Below are 22077 nucleotides of genomic sequence, written 5' to 3'. Positions count from 1 at the left end.
GCCGCCGAAGAGCACCTCCCGGCGCACACCGCCCCGCGCCGGGGAGCACCGAGAGGGGAAGGGCAGGAGGCCGCCGCCGCCAGCGACCCAGGGGCCAGGCCCGGCCATGGGTGCCGGCGACGGTGGCGGGGAGGGAGGGAGGGAAGGGGGGGCTCTAGAGGAGGGGGGGCGCCGGAGCGCGGCCGGTCGCCCGCGGGGACGACGCGGTCGCGCGAGGGTTCCGTGTTTCTCCTCAGATGCGCAATATCATATAGGTGCGCATTTAGGGCCGCGTAAGCCCCTCGCGTGGTGAAGCAGTCCCCGTTCAGCAGCCTCCTCGTGTCCGGATCCTGGGAGGGTGTGACATCCTGCAACAAAGAGTTAAGAGAAGCAAGTTCTGCGGCAGCAACAGAGGTTAGTTGATTACGAAGAGCAAGCTCGATCCCTTCCTGTAATATGGTGGCTACCAATGCATTTTGTTTGGTGTGGTGGGAGAAGATAGCAGGGAAGACTACCGCCAACGGTTCTGGCAGGAGCCACCGATCTAACCAAAAGAACGTGGATAGACCATTACCAATGGTGCAGTGGGAGATATCTCTAAGGCTCTGCAGTTGTTTGAAAATAGTTTTAGCCAAGAAAGAGCTATTAGTACCATGGCCAATGTGAAGAGGGGAGTGGTGTAGTATCCAGTCCTTCCAAGGAAGGTTATGAGAGTGTAGGAATTTGTAGGCAAATTTCAGCAGTAGACAAAAAATTTGTGCTCGCAAGTTTTTGACACCTAGGCCACTTGCAACTTTAGGAGTACAGACCTTGTCCCAAGCTACCAGGCATTTAGCCCCGGAGCAAACCTCGTCGTTAGACCAGAAGAAAGTTCGTCTACGCTTATCTATGGCCTCGATAACATGGATGGGAAGAGAGAAGCAAAGCATGAAGTAAGTGGGGAGGCTATCGAGCACTGCCGAAAGAAGGACTAGTTTGCCTCCCCGGGAGAGGAGGAACGCTGCCCATCCCGAGAGGTACATGTCACACCTATCGATAAGCGGTTGGAACGCGGACGGAGGCAATTTGTGGGGAAAGAGAGGGAGACCCAGATAGGTCTGCGAGAAGGAGGAAATGTTGGTGGCCAGATCAGAGGCGAACTTTGCGGCCTGATCGGTGTCTACATTTAGAGGAATGAATGTAGTTTTTCGAGAAAACGCAAATGGCTTTTGCGTTTCATTGCATTGGAAAGAGAGGGTATTTACATCCTCCTAGGAGGCAGTTTTTACACACAGCCAACAGAGGCTCAGTGAACATCCCAGGATGATGGCAAAACGACCCTGAGCCCTTGAGCTCCAGCCTTTGCCCAACATGATCTGGTCTCGTCTTTAATCGTGTCTATAAGCTCATTCAGCGATGGGTTCACATGGTCGAAAACACACGCATTTCTATGCTTCCAAATCATCCACGGCACCAAAAGTGCCACGGATTTGAGCGCCTTGCGAAGCGCTGGCGGTGTGAATTCCTTTGCGCGCAGCCACAGTTGATTTGTAGACCAGTGGCAGCAGCAAAGTTGTCAAGAATCCTCTTAAGGTGGATGTCGGAGTCCGGTGTAGCTTTGACCATAATGAGAGTGTCGTCGGCGTATTGGAGGACAGGGCAAGGTAAGGTGGGGCTAAGAGGGTAAAGGAGGAGTCCATCCCTGTTGGCCTTGATAATAAGTTGTTGCAGAATGTCGGCGATGATAATGAAAAGGTAGGGAGAGAGGGGGTCCCCTTGACGGTGGCCGTTTTTGCATTGGATCCATCTGCCCGGAATGCCGTTCAGCATGACTGCCATGGAGCCAGTGTCGAGCAGCGAGCTGATCCAGTCACACCAGCGAGAAGGGAAGCCGCGTGTGCGAAGAGTTCGGAGAAGGGAGGGCCAGCTGACTGAGTCAAAAGCCTTTCGAAAATCGAGCTCAACAATTAGGGTAGGAGCTTTGCGTTTAGCACAGCAGTGTAGGATATCTGCTGCGTAGAGGAAGTTTTCAGAGATGTTGCGCCCAGAGAGGAAACCTGTCTGATCGGCGTGGACGAGCAGTGGGATAAGTGTTTTGAGGCGATTGGTGAGGAGTTTTGCAACTCCTTTGATCGGGCCGTTTTGAAGCGAGATAGGGCGGAAGTCAGATGGAGATCGGGCGTCTTGCAATTTTGGGAGGATGATGATGGGAGCTCTATTGAGGCAAGAAATGTCGCTAGTGAGGTGATAGAATTCTAGGAAGAAATGTTTGATCTTATTTTTAAGAATGTGCCAGAACTTAACGGTAGAAACCTGGCCCGAATCCATCAGGACCAGGACTAGCAGATTGGTTCATGGAAAAGAAGGCTGTGGCTATTTCGTCATCGGTAAAGGGATCAGCAAGATGCCGGAGCTGGGGAAGGGGAGAGGGGTAGAGATCTTCAAGGTCAAAAGCCCAGGACGGATTGAAAGCTGTACCCAAGAGCCCTAAGTAGAAGTCAGAGAGGATGTCTGATTTGTCAGCGTGGGAAAAAAATTCTGAGCCATTTGAAACAAGGACAGAAATTTTGTTCTTGCGAAGCTGAGCCGAGGCAGAGGCATGGAAGAAGCGAGAGTTTTCGTCGCCGTCAATAGTTGTGCGAATTTTTCCACTTTGGATCTAGTAGAGGACCTTTTCATGGATAGTGCGCTGGAGAACTTTAATAATGACCCGTCTAAGCGAGATTTCCGGACGAGAGAGGAACCTGGATTCTTCAATGAGATCCAGGACCGAGATAACGTTTTTGCAGTTACCTTCACGGGTGGATAGGGGGATAGCGAGACGTTTCCACTTCTTCAACTCAGAGCGCGAGCGTTCTAGAGCGGCAGCCAAGGAAAGAGCGTGAGTAGGCCGGTTAGGGGCCGAGGCCCAGGCGTTCTGGATAGTGGAGCGGCAGCTAGGTCTAAGGGCCCACCTATTTTCGAAGCGAAAAAGCGCGGGACAAGGAACAAAATCAAGCACTTCCTTTTTACTGTAATAATGTGACTAGGAGAAGCAATTGAGAGTGAACATGGGCATTACCAAGCTAAAAGAGAAGGTCAAGGAGCATCAAGACAAGGTGATCGATCCAACTTACTTGACAAAGCACACCCAATCTGGGACACTAGTCTTCGCGTGATTTTACTTTTTCACATATGCAGTTTCACAGGGCCGCAAAGATAGCTGGAAGCAATCCTGTGGAGTGTATGGAGAATGCTGAAATCTGAGATGGGCTCTAGGCCCATATTGCAATTTCTGAAAAATCTCTAAGGGCCCATGTGAGTTATATGGCACTAGGTGTGTGGGAAGTTTAGTCCCACCTTGGAAGTGGAAGGAGAGTTGGAGTGGTTTATAAGGGACTCTCTCCCTCATGCTATTGGAGCTTGAGAAGAGATGAGGCCCTCGCGCACTCCTCCTCCTCCGCTCGCCTCGCCACGCCACGCCACGCCTCGTCACGACGCGCCGCGGGTTGCGGGATTGAGCCGAGCCGAGCTCACTCCTATGCGCTTCTTTTTGCCGGTCAGGAACGGAGAGTCTTTGACAGGTGGGGCCACGATCTGAGACGTCGGATCGTGGGCTACCGACTTGGACGTGGGTTCAGCCCATGTCTCTCCACGCGCGGCCGCACATATATATGTGGGGCGCTGCCAACCCTAGCCGCCACGAAACCAGAACGCATCTCCGCCTCCACGCCCACGTCGTTCCTCTGCTGCTGCTGCCGCCGGCGACTCCGTCCCGTTCACCGCGTACACGGTTAACGGGAGAGCAGGCCTCCGAAACCACGCCTCTCCGGATCCTGTACGGGGAGAGGGGCGATTAGGTTTTTGGGTAGCGACTACGCGACTGCTCGCTTCTGTTCATCTACGTCCGCATCACCTTCATCATCACCATGTCGACCGACACCGACCGTGCCGCCGCTGAGAAAGCCGAGGCCGACAAGAAGGCCGCCGAGGATGCCGCGGCTGCTGTCACCGCCACCGCCACCGCGTGGCCGATTGGAGGGTATACATCGCTTATCCCTCTCGTGTTTCTTTCAGTTGTAGCAGTACTAGCGGTATGCGTAGATGTCTCTACTATATGCGTAGTACATGCTCTGTTAGTTCATAATCAGTATGTTATCAATGCTATCCATGTCATGCTCATGATTTATTCATGGATTAATTTAATCGAAAAACTGCCTATTTACTCAACAATCCAAAAACCTAATATCTGTAGGAGTTTTTCGAATTCTGGTTTTGCTGCTGCACTGAAACCGTCCCCGTTTACGGGGACGTACTTTAAGCGTTGGCAGACTAAAACCACCTTATGGCTCACGGCCATGAACGTGTTCTGGGTCGCCGGTGTGACTCCTACAGGAACGATCGCTCCTGAACAGGAGAAGGCGTTTAAGGAGGCCACCGTGGTGTTCCTCGGGGCAGTTCTGAGCGTGATTGGAGATAAGCTGGTTGATGCATATTTACATATGCGGTCTGCCAAGGACTTGTGGGAGGCGCTCGAATCTAAGTTCGGGGCTGCCGATGCAGGGAGCGAGATGTATATTATAGAGCAGTTCCACGATTACAAGATGGTTGAAAACCGTCCTGTATTGGAGCAGGCTCATGAGATAATATGCATTGTTAAGGAGCTTGAGCTTCTTAAGTGCGAGTTACCGGGCAAATTTGTCGCGGGCTGCATAATCGCTAAGCTCCCCAATTCCTGGAGGAACTTTGCCACCACTCTGAAACATCAGAGGCGTGAATTCTCTGTGGAGGATGTCATTGGCCATCTGAGTGTTGAGCAGAACTCAAGGGCAAAGGACTCGCACGGAAAAGGGGTTGAAGGAACTTCTGTGGCCAATATGGTGCATCAGAAGAACTCCAATTCCCACAAGCCCAGGGGAAAGAACGGTGTCCAACAGACTGCCGACTTTAAGAAGAAGGGTAAGAAGACCTTCAAGAAGAACAAGAAGGATGAGGGCTGCTTTACTTGTGGTTCGGCTGAACATTGGGCCAACAAGTGCCCAAACAAGTTTAAGAAGTCAGGACAGGACTCCAAGTCTGTCAACATGATTGTGAGCAACAATGAGAATGGTGCATCTGGGTACGGTAATTTATTTACTGTTTTTTCAGTGTTTCAGCCTACCGATTGGTGGGTGGATACAGGTGCGGGTGTTCATGTGTGTGCTGACATTTCATTGTTCTCTTCTTACCAGGTCACAGGCCACGGGTCCGTATTGATGGGTAATGGCGCGAGTGCTTCTGTTCATGGTGTTGGCACGGTCGATCTGAAGTTTACTTCGGGAAGGATCGTGCAGCTGAAGAACGTGCAGCATGTCCCCGCCATCAAGAAGAACCTCGTTAGTGGCTCCCTTCTATGTAGAGAAGGGTTTAAGTTGGTATTCGAGTCTAATAAATTAGTTGTTACTAAGTATGGACTATTTGTTGGAAAAGGTTATGAGAGCGGAGGGATGTTCCGCCTTTCCCTCGCAGATTTTTGTAATAAAGTCGTGAACCATATTCATTCGAATGTTAATGAATCTGAAGTTTGGCATTCACGTCTTTGTCACATTAGTTTTGGTGTTATGACGCGGCTAGCCAAGTTGGATTTAATCCCGAGTTTCACTTTAGCCAAAGGTTCTAAGTGCCTTTCATGTGTGCAAGCTAAGCAACCTCGCAAGCCTCATAAGGCCGCGGAGGAGAGACACCTGGCACCATTAGAACTCATACATTCTGATCTTTGCGAGATGAATGGTGTGTTGGCTAAAGGTGGAAAGAGATACTTCATGACATTGATAGATGATTCCACTAGATATTGCTATGTGTATCTGTTAAATACTAAAGATGAGGCTCTACACTACTTTAAAATCTATAAGGCAGAAGTTGAAAATCAACTTGAAAAGAAAATTAAACGAGTCCGGTCAGATCGTGGTGGAGAGTACTTCTCGAGTGAGTTTGATTCCTTCTGTGCGGAACATGGCATTATTCATGAGAGGACGCCTCCCTATTCACCCCAGTCAAACGGGGTTGCCGAGCGGAAAAACCGTACTCTAACTGATTTGGTTAACGCCATGTTAGATACATCGGGTTTATCCAAGGCATGGTGGGGGGAGGCTATATTGACGGCATGTCATGTCCTGAATAAAGTTCCGACAAAGGATAGTGAGATCACTCCCTATGAGAAATGGGCAAAGAGAAGGACGACACTCTCGTACTTGCGCACTTGGGGCTGTTTGGCGAAAGTCAACGTGCCGATCCCCAAAAAGCGTAAGCTTGGACATAAGACCGTGGACTGCATTAATTTGGGCTATGCTAAGAACAGCGTTGGCTATAGATTTCTAGTAGTGAAATCTGAGGTACCTGACCAGAAGATCGGTACAATTATGGAGTCTAAGGATGCTACATTCTTTGAGGATATTTTTCCTATGAGAGATATGCAAAGCACTTCTAGACAGGAATCTGAGGAGACTCCTGAGCCTGCCATCCCTATGGAATATTATGAACAAACACATGATGAAAATCCCGAGGAGGATGACGAGGAAACCCTTGGTAGGGGCAAGAGACAAAGGACTGCAAAGACCTTTGGTGATGATTTCTTCGTGTACCTCGTGGATGATACTCCCACTTCTATTTCAGAAGCGTATGCCTCTCCAGAAGCTGACTACTGGAAGGATGCGGTCCATAGCGAGATGGATTCCATCATGGCTAACGGGACATGGGAGATCACTGACCGTCCCTATGGTTGCAAACCACTGGGATGTAAGTGGGTGTTCAAAAAGAAGCTTAGGCCCGATGGTACGATTGAAAAGTACAAGGCTAGGCTTGTGGCCAAGGGCTATGACCAGCAAGAAGAGGAAGATTTCTTTGATACTTATTCACCTGTGGCTAGACTGACCACCATTCGAGTATTACTCTCGCTGGCGGCCTCACATGGTCTTCTCGTCCATCAGATGGATGTTAAGACGGCTTTTCTAAATGGAGAGCTAAAGGAGGAAATCTACATGCAACAGCCTGATGGCTTTGTGATAGATGGTCAGGAAAGAAAGGTGTGTAGGTTGATAAAATCTTTATATGGCCTGAAACAAGCACCTAAGCAATGGCATGATAAGTTTAATACAACTCTGACATCTGTTGGTTTCGTTGTTAATGAGGCTGACAAATGTGTATACTATCGCCATAGTGGGGGCGAAGGAGTTATACTGTGCTTGTATGTTGATGACATACTGATATTCGGAACAAACCTCAAAGTCATTGAGGAGGTCAAATCGTTTCTATCTCAGAACTTTGAGATGAAAGACCTTGGTGTGGCTGATGTTATCTTGAACATCAAGCTACTGAGAGATAATGAGGGTGGGATCACACTTCTGCAATCCCATTACGTTGAGAAGGTGTTGAGTCGTTTTGGATATTCGGACTGCACACCATCTCAAACACCATATGATCCTAGCGTATTGATTCGAAAGTCCAAAGGCATGGCTAAAGATCAATTGAGATACTCTCAAATCATTGGTTCACTGATGTACCTAGCGAGCGCAACGAGGCCTGACATCGCGTTTGCTGTGAGCAAACTGAGCCGGTTTGTTTCCAAACCGGGTGATGTACATTGGCATGCTGTTGAGAGAGTTATGCGCTATCTGAAAGGTACTATGAACTATGGAATTCACTATACCGGATACCCGTCGGTACTTGAAGGGTATAGTGATGCGAATTGGATCTCTGATGCTGATGAGATGAAGGCCACAACTGGGTATATGTTTACTCTTGGAGGTGGCGCTGTTTCCTGGAAGTCTTGCAAGCAAACGATCTTAACGAGATCGACAATGGAAGCAGAATTAACGGCATTAGACACATCTGGTGTTGAAGCGAGATGGCTTCGAGATCTTTTGATGGACTTGCCATTGGTTGATAAACCGGTTCCGGCTATCCTTATGAACTGTGACAATCAGACTGTCATCACCAAGGTGAAGAGTTCAAAGGACAACATGAAGTCCACCAAACACATAAGAATGAGATTAAAAGCTGTCAGAAAATTAAGAAACTCCGGAGTGATAGCGTTGGACTATGTCCATATGGCTAAGAATCTGGCAGATCCCTTTACGAAAGGGCTATCACGTGTAGTGATAGATAGTGCATCGAGGGAGATGGGTATGAGACCCACATGAGTTACCATGGTGGTAACCCAACCTATGTGATCGGAGATCCCGTGAAGTAGGACCTGGGGAAACAAGCCAGTGGTGAACTGAGGAGAGTAACTTTACTAACCCACTCCGTTGGAGATGCAATACTCTCGGAAACTGTACGGAAGGATGACTATTGTCTTAATGTGTTCCAAGGCTTATATGTATAAGCAAGATGCTATCCTACAGAGCGATCTTTGGAGGAACACACCTATGTGAGCCCGACTGCTAGTCACAGTCTATGAGATTGGGGTGATCTCTAGTAAACTCATGAATAGGCCAGGAGTGTGACTTATATGCTCCACCCGAGGGGTCAGCCTTCGGCAGCCCAGTACTAGTAAGACATGTGGTGAAACTTCTTTACGCCAAACTGACAATTCAAGGCATAGTCCATTGTTCAGTTGTGAAGGAATGTAGCTACTTGCTCTAGGTGAAGCTCAACCTTAACAGGTCTTCACTGAAACACTAGTATATCAAAACAGTATTTGGAACAGAGGACACTATGGGCCCTCGAGATCTGGTGGGGGATTGCTGAAATCTGAGATGGGCTCTAGGCCCATATTGCAATTTCTGAAAAATCTCTAAGGGCCCATGTGGGTTATATGGCACTAGGTGTGTGGGAAGTTTAGTCCCACCTTGGAAGTGGAAGGAGAGTTGGAGTGGTTTATAAGGGACTCTCTCCCTCATGCTATTGGAGCTTGAGAAGAGATGAGGCCCTCGCGCACTCCTCCTCCTCCGCTCGCCTCGCCACGCCACGCCACGCCTCGTCACGACGCGCCGCGGGTTGCGGGATTGAGCCGAGCCGAGCTCACTCCTATGCGCTTCTTTTTGCCGGTCAGGAACGGAGAGTCTTTGACAGGTGGGGCCACGATCTGAGACGTCGGATCGTGGGCTACCGACTTGGACGTGGGTTCAGCCCATGTCTCTCCACGCGCGGCCGCACATATATATGTGGGGCGCTGCCAACCCTAGCCGCCACGAAACCAGAACGCATCTCCGCCTCCACGCCCACGTCGTTCCTCTGCTGCTGCTGCCGCCGGCGACTCCGTCCCGTTCACCGCGTACACGGTTAACGGGAGAGCAGGCCTCCGAAACCACGCCTCTCCGGATCCTGTACGGGGAGAGGGGCGATTAGGTTTTTGGGTAGCGACTACGCGACTGCTCGCTTCTGTTCATCTACGTCCGCATCACCTTCATCATCACCATGTCGACCGACACCGACCGTGCCGCCGCTGAGAAAGCCGAGGCCGACAAGAAGGCCGCCGAGGATGCCGCGGCTGCTGTCACCGCCACCGCCACCGCGTGGCCGATTGGAGGGTATACATCGCTTATCCCTCTCGTGTTTCTTTCAGTTGTAGCAGTACTAGCGGTATGCGTAGATGTCTCTACTATATGCGTAGTACATGCTCTGTTAGTTCATAATCAGTATGTTATCAATGCTGTCCATGTCATGCTCATGATTTATTCATGGATTAATTTAATCGAAAAACTGCCTATTTACTCAACAGAGAATGCTGACCGTTGGATCGTCGGGTTTCTTGAGAAGTTTGAGGAAGGTTGCCACATGATGGTAATCAATCCTCGAGTAACTTATCCGCAGTTTGTCAGCACACTATTACTTTGCGATCATGAATTGTGTTCGGTTTGTTCATTTGACAGGAAACTGCGATTAAAGATCGAATTCGCGAGGGGCTCAAGAGGCAAGCCAAGTCGGAGTCAAACCTTTCTGGATCAGACTCAGATTCATGAAGATGTTTTGTATTCCTGTAGTGTGTAGTACAATGAGATTAGAATGCTGTTATAGCCTTGTCGGACATCTATTTAGAGTAGGGGATTGTGTACTATTTAGAACAAAAATATTTCAGGTGATTGATTAATCTTGTTCGATACGCAGTTGCTCATTTTGGACCTTACATCCTAAATGAATTGCTTGGATAAACTTGGATTTGCACGACATGTTCTTCATCTCATGAATATGTTTTGTCAACCTATGTGCTATTGCTAACAACCACCAGTTGTAATCTTCCCCTTTTTCTTTCATTTATCAAGATAGAAGGATATAAAATTTTCAGGTAGTACTGGATACTAATTGCGAAGACACCATTCATTTGTATAGTTTCTTCAGATTTAGATAAGCTAGAACTAGCCTATTTTCTGAATCCATGGTAATATATATTTTTATCTGAAGATTAAAGTCGGTGCACCAGGTGCAGGAATAAAGAACTTAATTTCAAACCTGCCAATTGAGTAATCTGTTTCTTCAGAGATGTTCTTTCAGGAAACAAATCTGATATTAATATTTATAGAAAACAGTACAGATTTATCAGATACAAATGAAAAACAAAGGAGATCCTAAATGCTTTCATCTTTGACCGGAGAACCTGCATAAGCCTGAACTTTCTAACACGCTTCACCGTTGGCACATCGGCAGGAGACACGCCGCAAGTTTTGCAGGCATGGGATCTGGTACCACCATTCTGTTTCGGAGATGTTGAATCAAATAGTACTTGTTATCTTGATTCACATTTCTACTATGAGATTAAATCAATTTCCACTGTATGTCTGAATATGCAAGAATTCGGCAGAAGCAGTTCACTAACATTCACCGTCAACTTTGTGTTTGCATCAGAATGCTTGCTGTTGAGGAGACAGTTGCCCTGAATGATTTCATCGTCTCATTGCTAGGCTTCACCTGTGCCCTCGAAAATATATGTATACTCTCTGAAAAATAGTAGGAGTAAAATTTAAGGATGTCAACAAGCCATGCAGGAAAGTTGTGTGGTTTCAATAATTGTGTGTGTAATAGTTTGAGAAAAAACCACAGCAAAAGCTGATCATTCTAGTAGTTGCACAAGATTAGGAAGTAAGGAAGCATCCAAATATAATTTTATCTTATTGTTCTTCCTTCTATCATGATGTCACTAACATGAATGAATGCAAGGGGACAAAGAATAAGTCATGCAAACCAGACTCCGATTTTGGAGCTTCGTCACAACCAAGCAAGTTCATAAGAGCGATAGTAGTAACAGCCAGGCCAAAATATTTTATGGCAACAGAAGTGTTGAAAGAAATGAGAAGATGAAATGTGCATCAACCTCAAGCACCCAAATGCTTATAAGAGATTCCGCCGTGAACAATACAAATCCAATTAGATAAAGTACCTGCATTGCTTCAAAACAGACAAGAATTAAGGCCCACGGCAAGTTAGATCACTGAAGTTATGTTCATAGCTAACCATAATAATGTAATGCAGACGAACGTACCCCGACAAACATATCCGTGTTTAAAACATCGATAGCCACAAGAATTCCCCTGATTTCAGGTAAAGAAACAGTACTGAACTATTTCAGTTGGAAACTTAGCAAGAAAACAGCACTGTGGTTATAAGACTTACGTAAGAGTTTTCCCCATGAATATTATCGGCGGAGCAATTGCAGCAATAACACAAAATCCAACATGCACCTGGCACATATCAAACCGTCATTATGCTCATCTCATGTTACGGATGAAAGATTAATATTGAGAAAAATGCAATAGAATCAGATGTTTAGATTATTAGCATACGGAACTCAGCTAAGTGGATAAAACTACCGAGTAGAAGACGAAAAACTGGGCAAATGTCACCACGCTATCAGTTCTGGCTTACAAAACAAGAGAATCCAGTTAGCAAATTTTCATTTGCACAGAGCATTGTCTGAACAATTATTTACTTCGAGCTGGTCGTTAAAAAAGAAACCTCATGGCCTGGTACAGAGGTCTGTACCATAGGATGTATGAAAGAGGACATCCAAATGCCGCATAGATGATGGCAAGGAGAAAAAGAACAATATCTGCCATAAAAAGGATAAGAAAAAGATGCACACTGAAAAAAAAAATGTTCATGAGGCAAAATATTTAGCACCTTCCCCGTGAATTGATTCAACTAAGACAGCAAATACATTCCAACTGAGACATACAACAATTCCTGCAAAAAGAGCAGCCGATGAACAAGCGTGAAAACTATCAGCAATAAATCTCAAGTAATTGGAGAGAACTGTTGGAAGGTGAAGTACCTAGCCAGCTAGCAAATGCTGAATATTGCAACTGGTGAGCATGGGTTGGTATTTCATTGGCTATGTCATGATGTATGACGGGAAAGAATGGTGGCCAATTTTTCACTTCGATGGTGACACCAGCTGCACAAACAGATGCGTTTTTGAAAATGTGGTCAAAACATTAAACCATGATGGAGATGTAATGGTGATCTTGTAGAACTACCTCTGTTCATTGCATTCTCCCTCTGTATGATATCCTGCAAAGAATGAGAAAAAATTCTAAGAGTCACTTTTGAGCAAATTGGTTAGCTTCACATGATAGTTTCTTTTTAAAATATTCATCGACAGAAATGAACACCATAGGATTTGTATAAGTGAAAAAGGTGATCGAACCCGCTCCCTCCTCTTCAAATCCTCCTCCCATGATAAGAGCTCTTGCTCCCGCTTCTTCGGATCCTGCATGAATTGGACTTATCATCAACTGTACCAAAAAAAACTATATTATCATGTTATATGGACAACGAGTCATAGTATATATGTACATATAATGGTATGTCGATGGTGGCGTCATGCTTGCCACTGCCTCCAAAGCCCGCTGGGATCCATGATTTCTTTGCTGGAGCTGGTGCTGATAATTTCCAATTCTGAAAAACGCCGCAAATGAGCAAATGATATCATCTTGATACTTGAATAAATTCTTAGAAAGCGATATACTGAAATAACACCCTGCTTAGACTCAGGCCGCATACTGAACTAATGTACACTACTTCGAGTAAAATAAATAAATTAGTACACATCAGAAATTATCAAATCAGATACGACCAATGGAAATTCAAGATATAAGAGTTGAATGTTGCGACTAAAATTTCAACCTATCCACCGAAAGAAACCCTGAAGCCAGACCATAAGCAGAAACTTGTCATCATATTCATAGATCACAGGATAAATCTTCCTCTCTCTCTTTTTTTAGAAGATAATCTTCCTAACTAGGGCATTTTGATCTAGAGCAAGTTCTTGATTTGAGGAGAGAATGATGTAGGATGAACTGCGCATACAATTCAGAGGCTTATATTAAAAAAATCAATTGTGAGAGCCAAAATACAATATCATTGGAAAAGGCATGGATTTTCTGAACCAAAGTTGATCTGGACATGAAAACTCAAATGTTTGCAATGGAAATGTCTCATCAAAACCTGAACAAGACCAAGAAACATGGGAAGTCAGGAATACCGCGGTAGGATTGACATTCTCGTCTTCGAGCGGATAGGTGCTAGGAGACATTGAGAAGATCCCTAAGGCATGAATAAATCCCTGCGCTGTCTGCCTTTGGGATGGGCCAGACAGAATCTACTCTAAGTTGCGCATGACCAATCAAAGGTTATTTCCAGTTAATGGTGGCCGTTGGCACCTTGGCACCGGTCAATACTTTCCAATCTTGCCCCTAGGTCCGGCGTGCTTCACATATTTGTCTTCTTTTACGCTTCAATGTGGCAAATGCATGAATTTCAGAAGATACTAATTCGCGCAGAATTCTAGAAAATCCTCCATTCCAATTCAAGATGGGTGGTTGGTTTTGTCCTTCTAAGCAGTTTATGTCATGCACGTCACAGACAGCAAGGGGTTATAAAATGCTTTTGTTCCTCCTATATCCGCAACCAACATATGATTTTCCATAAACAATGGTCAGGACAACACAAAGGAACATCATACAGAGAAAGGGAAATGATCTCGATGGCCAGCACAAAGGAACATCATACGGAAAAAGGGAATTGATTTCAATGGCCAAATGTTCACTAAGCAGCTTCTAAAATCAATTTCATGTTCCTTCCCTCTCAACCCTTTTATCCAGAGTGCAGGGAGTTTGATATGGAAAGTGCATTAATTCAGCAAATGCCGACAAATGTCAGCTACAGAAAATCAATTCGAAGTTAATGCAACATTATTGTGTTACAAAAAGTAGGATGACAGTCACAGACAACATTTTGCCATCAAGCGCAATACACAGTACATTGGCATACATTGTGAACCCAATGAGCATGCAGCAACTCCAAATTCTGCTGTGGTAAAGGATGGTATCTTCTCTACTTAGTGATGGTGGTCTTGAACATAGCGAAGGCCGCAGTATTTGCACACAGCAGGTGCATCCAGATCAAGGCAGATGTACTCAATTGGATGGCCAAGGGCAGGGTTTTTATCTGTAATCCAAATGGAAACAGTCAGCTTTGCAGAAAATGCATCATCATGAGTATATCAGCATTCGCAAGCAACAGTGTGGCCAAAGCATGACAGTGACAATGTGTAAAGGTGGGAAGTGTTTGATTGATTTACCCCCTTCACATGCGGCAATTCGCCCTTCAACCTTGATTGGTGGCACCTCATTGATAAGTTCCATTGGAGATTTCTTGCTTGTGTCCTGCAATAAATAAAATGAAAGGTTTTTTTTATAAGTAGTGATGACACAACAGAGGGCAGGCCTGGCGCAGTGGTGAAGTCCTCCCCACTTGTGCCAAGAGGTCCTGGGTTCGAACCAGCCTCTCTGCATTGCACTTTGCAGGGGTAAGACTAGGTTCCTATAATCCCTCCCCAGACCCCACCTTGTGTGGGAGCTTCTATGCACTGGGTCTGTCCTTTAGTGATGACACAACAAGTCAGAAAAAAACACCCAATGCAATCAATAGACCTCATATGTCAGCTCATTATGCTACTTAAGGTGTGAATATCACATGACAAACTCCTTAAACTGCTCTATCATGGCCTGAAACTTTTCCTGACTAACTGGTACAACAGTATAAACACAAATTTTAGTATCTTCAAGGATATTAAGATTCAAGAGTTCGATAATTTACTTTCAATGATGACTATCCCACAGTTCAAGCAACATTAGTTTTCAGTCTGTTCAACTACAGACTTCTAATCTACCTATAGTCCAATAGCCAGAAAAGCCACAAAATAATACTGATCATTTGATCTTTACTTGGAAAATGGGAGAAACCAAAAGTCATACTATCAAAGTATGGTAAGACAGTGTTCTACTGATGCCAGTGGCATTATTACAGCAAAAATTCAATAGGAAGAACAGTTCACTATATCATACATCTTTAGCACTTGCAACCATTATTAATTACTCCCTCCGTTCCAAAATAATTGAAGTTCTAGGATATCCCTTAGTAAAACTTTTAAGTTTGACCAAGTCAATAGAAAAATCTAGAATGTCAAATATATATAATACGATAATATTTTTCATAATAAATCTAATGAAGCAAATTTGGTGTTGTAGATGTTGATATAGTTTTGTATAGACTTGGTCAGACTTAATAATTTTGGACAAACCTAGAACTTCAATTATTTGGAACGGAGGGAGTATATCTAAGATCCATCTTTTAATGCGAGGGAGAACAGTTTCACTTGATCAACAATAGTAGAAGGGAGAACTAGAGATGTGACAGTCAAACATCTGTAAGTCATGAAACGAAATCAAGCAATACACATCTCTTGGGAAGAACCTATCAATGGTCTGTCATGCTTCAGCCAAAGCTAAGGACACAAACTAGAAAGATACAATGTATAGAAATAGTAAAGTACAACAGGATGAGCTTGCATATTACAAAATAAGCAAAAGGATCAGAAGATCTCATCAAGCAAATGACTACAAAAGCTTAACCAGGGATAATCTAAGTCCACAAACGTTAAACCCACTGAACCTTCATTCATTTAAACTTCTTGTCGATTTCACAAGATCATCAGATATATTGGTAGCTACTCTCACAAAATGTCGATTTCACAAGATCAGAAGCATGCCGCCCTGGAGCGTCACAGTGCACAGCCACCGCCACGCCTTGGCAGGACCTGCGCTTCATCACGGCGCTGTGCTGGGCACGGCTGCGGTGGCTGGATGAGGTGGTTTCCTGCGGCGGCGGCTCCTTCGACGTGCAGCTGCTCCTCCGTGATGCAGCGTGGGTCCTGCCAAGGCATGGCAGTGGCTGTGCGGTGCGACGCTCCATGGCAGCGTGCCTCTGGTCCGCCATGCCAGCGGTGGCGGCAAGGCGGAAGGCTCCAGTGGGCCTGGATCTGGGAGGTCCTCCCACCAGATCTGGGTTTTGTCGGTCCTGTATGGCTAATGGGCCTGGGTTGGGCTCATCTGATGGGTCGCTGCGGATGGCGGGGATGGCAAGTGGCAGTTTGGTGGTCTGGCCGTTCTGTGCAGGCGGAGGGTCTGGCAGCGCCGAGCGAAAGCTTAGCTTTTGGTTGTTGGCCAAGGCAGGCGTCGCTTTCTTGAAGACGTTGTTGAGGCGCGGTGCAGGCTCTCCATCCAGACCACTCCAGGGGAAACCCTAGATCTGCTCGTGATCGGACAATAGTGGCATCATGCGCCATGCTCCCCCTTGGGGGCATCGTTCTTGGAGAAGTGACCGGCTGGAGGGACCAGTGGTTGCGTGAGGATGGTGGGGTCGTCACAGTGGTCGCCGCGGTGGCCGGTGGAAGATGGCAGTGTTGGTGACAAGGCTTTTGTGGCAACGATGATGAGGGTGAGAGATGTCGGGGTCGCGGCAATGGCTGCGGTAGTCGGCTCTTCTCCGGCATGTTCACGAGTTTGCCTCGGATTGTCTGTCATTCTGAAGTCAGAGCTGCGGCGTGGGGTGCATGTGGCAACGATGGTGGGTGGCAGGTGGTCTGTTCGGCGATCTTCTCTAGCGCCAGCCTAGCATATTTCTCCTTCATAGCTCTCCGTCAGAATCGGAGCTGCATTGTCCTCATCGCAGGTTGCTGGGTGATTGGCAGGATCTTCATGTGGCTTCGCACTGCCTCTATGGTGTGGCTTGGCTCGGTGGTCGTGTGCCGCTCAGCGGATTGTAACGGTTTTCACCTGGTTTTCTGTTAATTAACCGTGCAGTTCTCTTCTTCTTAATTAATGGATGAGGCAAATCTTTTGCCTCCGTTTCAAAAAAAATAAACTCACAAAATGTTGGTCTCATCAACTTGCTCATGTGTTTAGCTGTAGCTGCAGATTGTTTACATGACTCTGCTAGCTCATAACTGAAGGATGGGTCAACCAGAGGAATTGGTACAGTTGAATGTGCAGATTCATAGCTGTCAGTTGTAAGAATTCATAGATGCATCACCGTTCCTAACACTGTCAGCAAATTTATGACAAGACTCGGGAGTTCCAAACTGATCACATGATTACCATCTGAGAACGAAATGGACCAAATAGATGCATCCACTCTTAACATGTGCCATCAACGAGCTTGCACTTATCAATGGCAAGTCGAAAGATGATAGTTATCCGAGACATCCAGATGTACCAACAAAACAGCTGAAGCCATTAGCACATACACCTAGCATCAAGCAGCCCAAACATGTCTCAAGGGAACATCCAGATTGACCTAAGCCAAATGGGGAGTCTAAAATTAATCATGCAACTACGCACCTAAACAAGGGCCACACGCTATACCGATCGCAAAAATCGCACGCTGGACACGCAAAGACGCGACCTTTCGCACCGGATTGGGCGGATCGCACGAGAAATGCGGTAACTTCTAGAGGCCTAGGAATCTGATCCAACCGGATCGGAATCTAGAGAGCGGAGACGAGGGGATGGGTACCTGCATCCATTTCGCGGTGTGGCTTCCAACGACGGCCGCGGCGCCGACTGCCTTCTCCGTGGCGAGGCCCCGCGCCGCGCCAGGGTGGCGGGTGCCGGTTAGGGTTCTGAGGAGCGTCGGGAGCAGCCTCCTCGTTGCGGTCGCCATGGCTGATGACGGGGGGAAAGGGTATGCAGGTCGGGTGAGTTTGGGAGCAAATGGAGACCAGTTCTTTTGCCCTGCAAATTTACATTTTTTGAGTAACTGCAAATTTACTTGTTTTCATAAAAAATACATGTAACTTTATTCACACTAAAAAGTCATTACAGGCAGACCTGGCCAAATGGGCCGGCATAGCCCGGGCTGACCCATTAACGTGCCTGGTATGGCACGGCCCACAGTAGCCCGTTTATAAATGGCTCGTGTCGTGGCGGCACCCGTGGTGGGGAGCACCTATGTGCCGCTTACAGCGGCAACCGGCTTCACACAGGACGCCCCCCGAATGGGCCGGAAGTTTAAGCGAGCAATCGGTCTCACGACCGCGCACTTGTAGAGCGAGGCACCTAACCACTACGCCTTATTGATGCTTGTGGTGATATGGCAATGCGAATACCATAGAACTAGTCACATCACCAGATCCGGTTATTTTTTCCTTTTTCGATCTTTTCTTGTAATTTCTGAATATATTTTTTTAATGTAAGAACGTTTTTTACGAACACACACGAGTTTTAAATTTTTTTAGCATTTTTTTGAATATGTAATAAAAATCTTAAAAAGGAAAAAATTTGAAGTTCTGGACAAATATTAAAAAACAGGACATTTTATAAATTACAATCAGTTTCGATAAAAACAGACAAGTTTTTCGAAAAATGTGAACAATATTTTGAATTGTTGAAAAACTACAAATAGAAACATATTTTGAATTTATGAACAAATCCTAAAAAAATATGAACATTTTGTTAAATTCCGAACAAAAATTCACAATCATGAACAACTTTTGACAAATTGTGAACAATTTTTGAATTTGTGAACACTTTACAGAAAAGAGGAGCATTTTTTAATTTGTGAACAAATTCTGAGAACAGGAACATTTTTTAATTTGTGATTTTTTTAAACGAGAACAATTTTTTAAATGTCATTTTTCTAAAAAAGTAAAACGTACCAAACAAAATTTGAAAAACTATCATATTTTGAAAACTGCAAACAATTTTTGAAACATGAACAATTTTTGAAACATTACATAAAAATGTTCTCAAACATGAAATTTGTTTAAAAATTCAGAAAAATGGTATATATTTTGAAAAAGTGCATACATATTTTGAATTTTTGAACATTTTCATAGACAAGAACATTTTTTTGCCTATGCGAACAAAAAATTTGAAACTGCAGAAAAACTTTTTGAAAAACATGCACTTTTTTTAAATTGCGAACAAATTATGAAATTCTGAACAACTTTTGAAACACAAATATTTTTTGAATTTTTGAACAAATATTTGAAGATGGAACATTTCATGAAATTATGAACATTTTTTGAAACAAAGCGAACAAATTTTGTTAGTTATGAATAAAATTTAAAAATAGGAACTTTTTTGTAAAAATGAACAAAATTTGTAAAATGCGGACATTTTTTGAAAAAGAAATCTGAGAAAGAAAAATGAAAATGAAAAAAAGAAAATCGGAGAAAAAAGAAACAAAAAAGAATAAGTAAAGAAAATTAACAGAAAAAGGAAACAAGGAGAAAAAAGGAAAAAAGATACAAAATAAAATAAAAACGAAAAGATAAATAGAAAAGAAAGAAACCTGGTTTAGAAACCTTCTAGAAGGTTCCCAAAACCGTAGAAAACCTGCTGGGCTAAAGGTTCCCAAAACCGGGAATATTGTTGAAAGCGCTTAAAACAAGCAGGCCCAATACCACCTATTGGATCGACCGCCTGTGCGAACCTGCGACTTCTTGCCGCAGAGAGCGGCGAATAGGAAATCCCCGTGTGGTGCACTTCAGGAGCGCATCTAAGCGGGCTGCGGCCCACAGTAGTTCATTCCCTCGCTTGGCCGCTCGCTAAGGAGCAAAGTTCTTTTTTTTTTGCGTCTTTTGTGCAGTTCATCCCGATAGGAACAAAACTGCCCAGTTTTTAATTATTATGAGGTAATATTGTGAAATCAAAAAAGGGTTAGAGATTTACAAAAAATAGTTCATCCATTTGAAAAGAAGTTCATCGATATTTGAAAATAAATTACCAATTTAAGAAAAGTTCATTAATTTTCAAAAACATTATCTATTTTGGAAAAAGTTCGTGGTTTTTCTAAAAAAGTTCATCAGTTTTGAAAAAAGGTCATCATTTTTTTAAAAAAAGTTGATCGACTTTGAAATAAGTTCATCGATTTTAGAAAAAGTTCATCTACTTTGAAATAAGTTAATCGGTTTTCAAAAAGTTCATCGATTCATAAAAAAATCATAGATTTTCAAAAAAATTCATCGATTTAAAAAAATCATCGATTTTAAAAAAAGTTCATCAATTCTGAAAAAAGTTCATCAATTCTAAAAAACAGTTCATCGATTTTCAATGTAGTTCACCCATTTTGAGAAAGTTCATTGATTTCGAAAAAAAATCATCAATTTTCAAAATAAGTTCAATAATTTTGAAATTTTTCATTTATTTGAGAAAAAACCATTCATTTAAAAAAACATGCGCGTTATCTAAAATAAAGAAAAAGAAACGAAACGGAAAACAAAATAATAATTTGCTAATCTAAAATAAAGAAAAAGAAACAATTCGCAATTCTAAAATAAAGAAAAAGAAACAAAACGAAAAAAACGAAGAGTAAAAAGGGTAGGAAGTGTATATCTAAACGCAAGAGGTGCTGTTATCCAGGCGGTTACTGCATTTGTTCTAGAACTGGTGGGTCTGTTTTTTGTGCAGTTTTATTAGAAAAAAAGAACTCAGCTGGCCGGCCCAAGGCTGATGGTGGGTGTTCGCCGGTTTGCGAACAAGGAAGAATCGGGCGCATAAGGCGCTGTTTAGGAAATGCCCGTTCTACGGGAGCCCTATTTGTCGCTCGCACAAGGGCTAGGAATCAAAAACAGGACTGCAAGCTTGCATGAGCTAGGTGCCAGCCACTGCGATAGAACGAACCTATTGACCGAAATACAACGAAAATCTCTAAGAAACTAAGTACAGTTTCAGACTTAAGACAATTTGACAAAATCAGGATTTCTTTTTACAAATTTTGATTAACTTTTTGAATGTAACATTTTCTTTAACAAATGCAAACATTATTTATGAAAACAAAAAAATTGAATTTCCCAAACAATTTTCGAAAACATGAACATTTTTGGAGTTTGTGAATAATTTTTTAGAGCATGAACATTTGAATCTTGAGAACAAATTTAGAAACGGAAAAATAATTTTGAAGCGCGAACCATTTTTTAAAGCATGAATTTTTTTTGAATCTGGAGAACAAATTTTGAAACAGTGAACAGTTTTTGAAAAATTCCGAACAAATTTGAAAGCACGAAATTTTTTGAATACATGAACAAAAAAATTGAAATCCGTTAGGTTTCTAAATTTCGAAAGCTTTGAACTTTTTTTGTGTAACGAGAACAATTTTTGAATCTGAGAACATTTTTTTTGAAACATGAAAAAATATTTTGAAAAAAATAGAAAAAATAGAAGAAAAGAAATGAAAAGAAAACATACAGAAAAAAAGAAAATAAAAAAACATAAATAACTAAAAACTCTGCCTATTTGTCTCAAATAGCCGGTCCCAAGCCCGGATCAAGGCGGAGGGTTGTGATAGGCTTGGCGAGCCAACATAAAAACTCAGTCACTCTTATGGAGATGAAACCCAAAAGATTTTCGTTGGGGCGTAACCCTCTCAGCGATGCGCCACATCGATTTTTTTTCTTTAAATGAGGGTTTTGGCTATGGCATCAGGAATCAAGAAGGAGAAGATGTTTTAAGCTTTGCTCTAGCCTACGACATGATTGTAGTCAACACCCTCTTTAGAAAGAGAGAATCACATCTGGTGAGTTTTAGTAGTGACCAACACTCTAGCCAGATTGATTTTATCTTCTCGAGAAGAGAAGATAGGCGGTCGTGCCTCGACTGTAAGGTGATACCTGGAGAGAGTGTTGTACCTCAGCATAAGCTGGTGGTTGTTGACTTTCGCTTTCAGATTCGTGTCCAGCGGGATAAGCATGCCAAAATCGCTAGAACGAAGTGGTGGAGGCTTAGGGGGAGGTAGCTTAGGTGTTTAAGAAGAGGGTCATTAAGGAGGGCCCTTGGGAGGAAGGAGGGGATGCGGACAATGTGTGGATGAAGATGGCCATTTACA

General features: G+C 44.1%; 2 protein-coding genes across 2 annotated transcripts; both read right to left on the bottom strand.

Moving 5' to 3' along the window:
• Positions 1-10673: 10673 nt before the first annotated feature.
• LOC119338902 (secretory carrier-associated membrane protein 6-like) lies at positions 10674-13497 on the bottom strand. The gene is made up of 11 exons (XM_037611112.1): positions 13394-13497; positions 12706-12807; positions 12557-12619; positions 12387-12420; positions 12182-12304; positions 12031-12093; positions 11866-11959; positions 11721-11766; positions 11524-11591; positions 11393-11441; positions 10674-10691 (listed from the first exon to the last, which is right to left on the bottom strand). Exons 1-11 carry the CDS (start codon positions 13442-13444, stop codon positions 10674-10676), a joined length of 711 nt encoding a protein of 236 aa, XP_037467009.1. The 5' UTR covers positions 13445-13497.
• Positions 13498-13936: 439 nt separating this feature from the next.
• Positions 13937-17975, bottom strand: LOC119337338 (NADH dehydrogenase [ubiquinone] iron-sulfur protein 6, mitochondrial-like). Its single transcript, XM_037609448.1, has 3 exons — positions 17767-17975; positions 14492-14576; positions 13937-14358 (listed from the first exon to the last, which is right to left on the bottom strand). The coding sequence occupies exons 1-3, from the start codon at positions 17911-17913 to the stop codon at positions 14249-14251; spliced, it is 342 nt and encodes a 113-aa protein (XP_037465345.1). The 5' UTR covers positions 17914-17975; the 3' UTR covers positions 13937-14248.
• Between the last annotated feature and the right edge of the window lie 4102 nt (positions 17976-22077).

Source organism: Triticum dicoccoides, chromosome 7B, assembly GCF_002162155.2.
Source record: "Triticum dicoccoides isolate Atlit2015 ecotype Zavitan chromosome 7B, WEW_v2.0, whole genome shotgun sequence".
Lineage (NCBI taxonomy): Eukaryota > Viridiplantae > Streptophyta > Magnoliopsida > Poales > Poaceae > Triticum > Triticum dicoccoides.
The sequence above is the reverse complement of the archived record's forward strand: the minus strand, read 5'-3'. Positions and strand labels throughout refer to the sequence as shown.

Coding starts and splice junctions, on each gene's coding strand:
- LOC119338902 (XM_037611112.1), bottom strand. CDS start 13,444: ATGTCTCCTAGCACCTATCCGCTCGAAGACGAGAATGTCAATCCTACC. Junction 12,808..13,393: donor AGAATGTCAATCCTACCGCG/GTATTCCTGACT, acceptor GGCGTTTTTCAG/AATTGGAAATTATCAGCACC. Junction 11,442..11,523: donor TTCATGGGGAAAACTCTTAC/GTAAGTCTTATA, acceptor ACCTGAAATCAG/GGGAATTCTTGTGGCTATCG.
- LOC119337338 (XM_037609448.1), bottom strand. CDS start 17,913: ATGGCGACCGCAACGAGGAGGCTGCTCCCGACGCTCCTCAGAACCCTA. Junction 14,577..17,766: donor ACACCGCGAAATGGATGCAG/GTACCCATCCCC, acceptor TATTTATTGCAG/GACACAAGCAAGAAATCTCC. Junction 14,359..14,491: donor AATTGCCGCATGTGAAGGGG/GTAAATCAATCA, acceptor TTTGGATTACAG/ATAAAAACCCTGCCCTTGGC.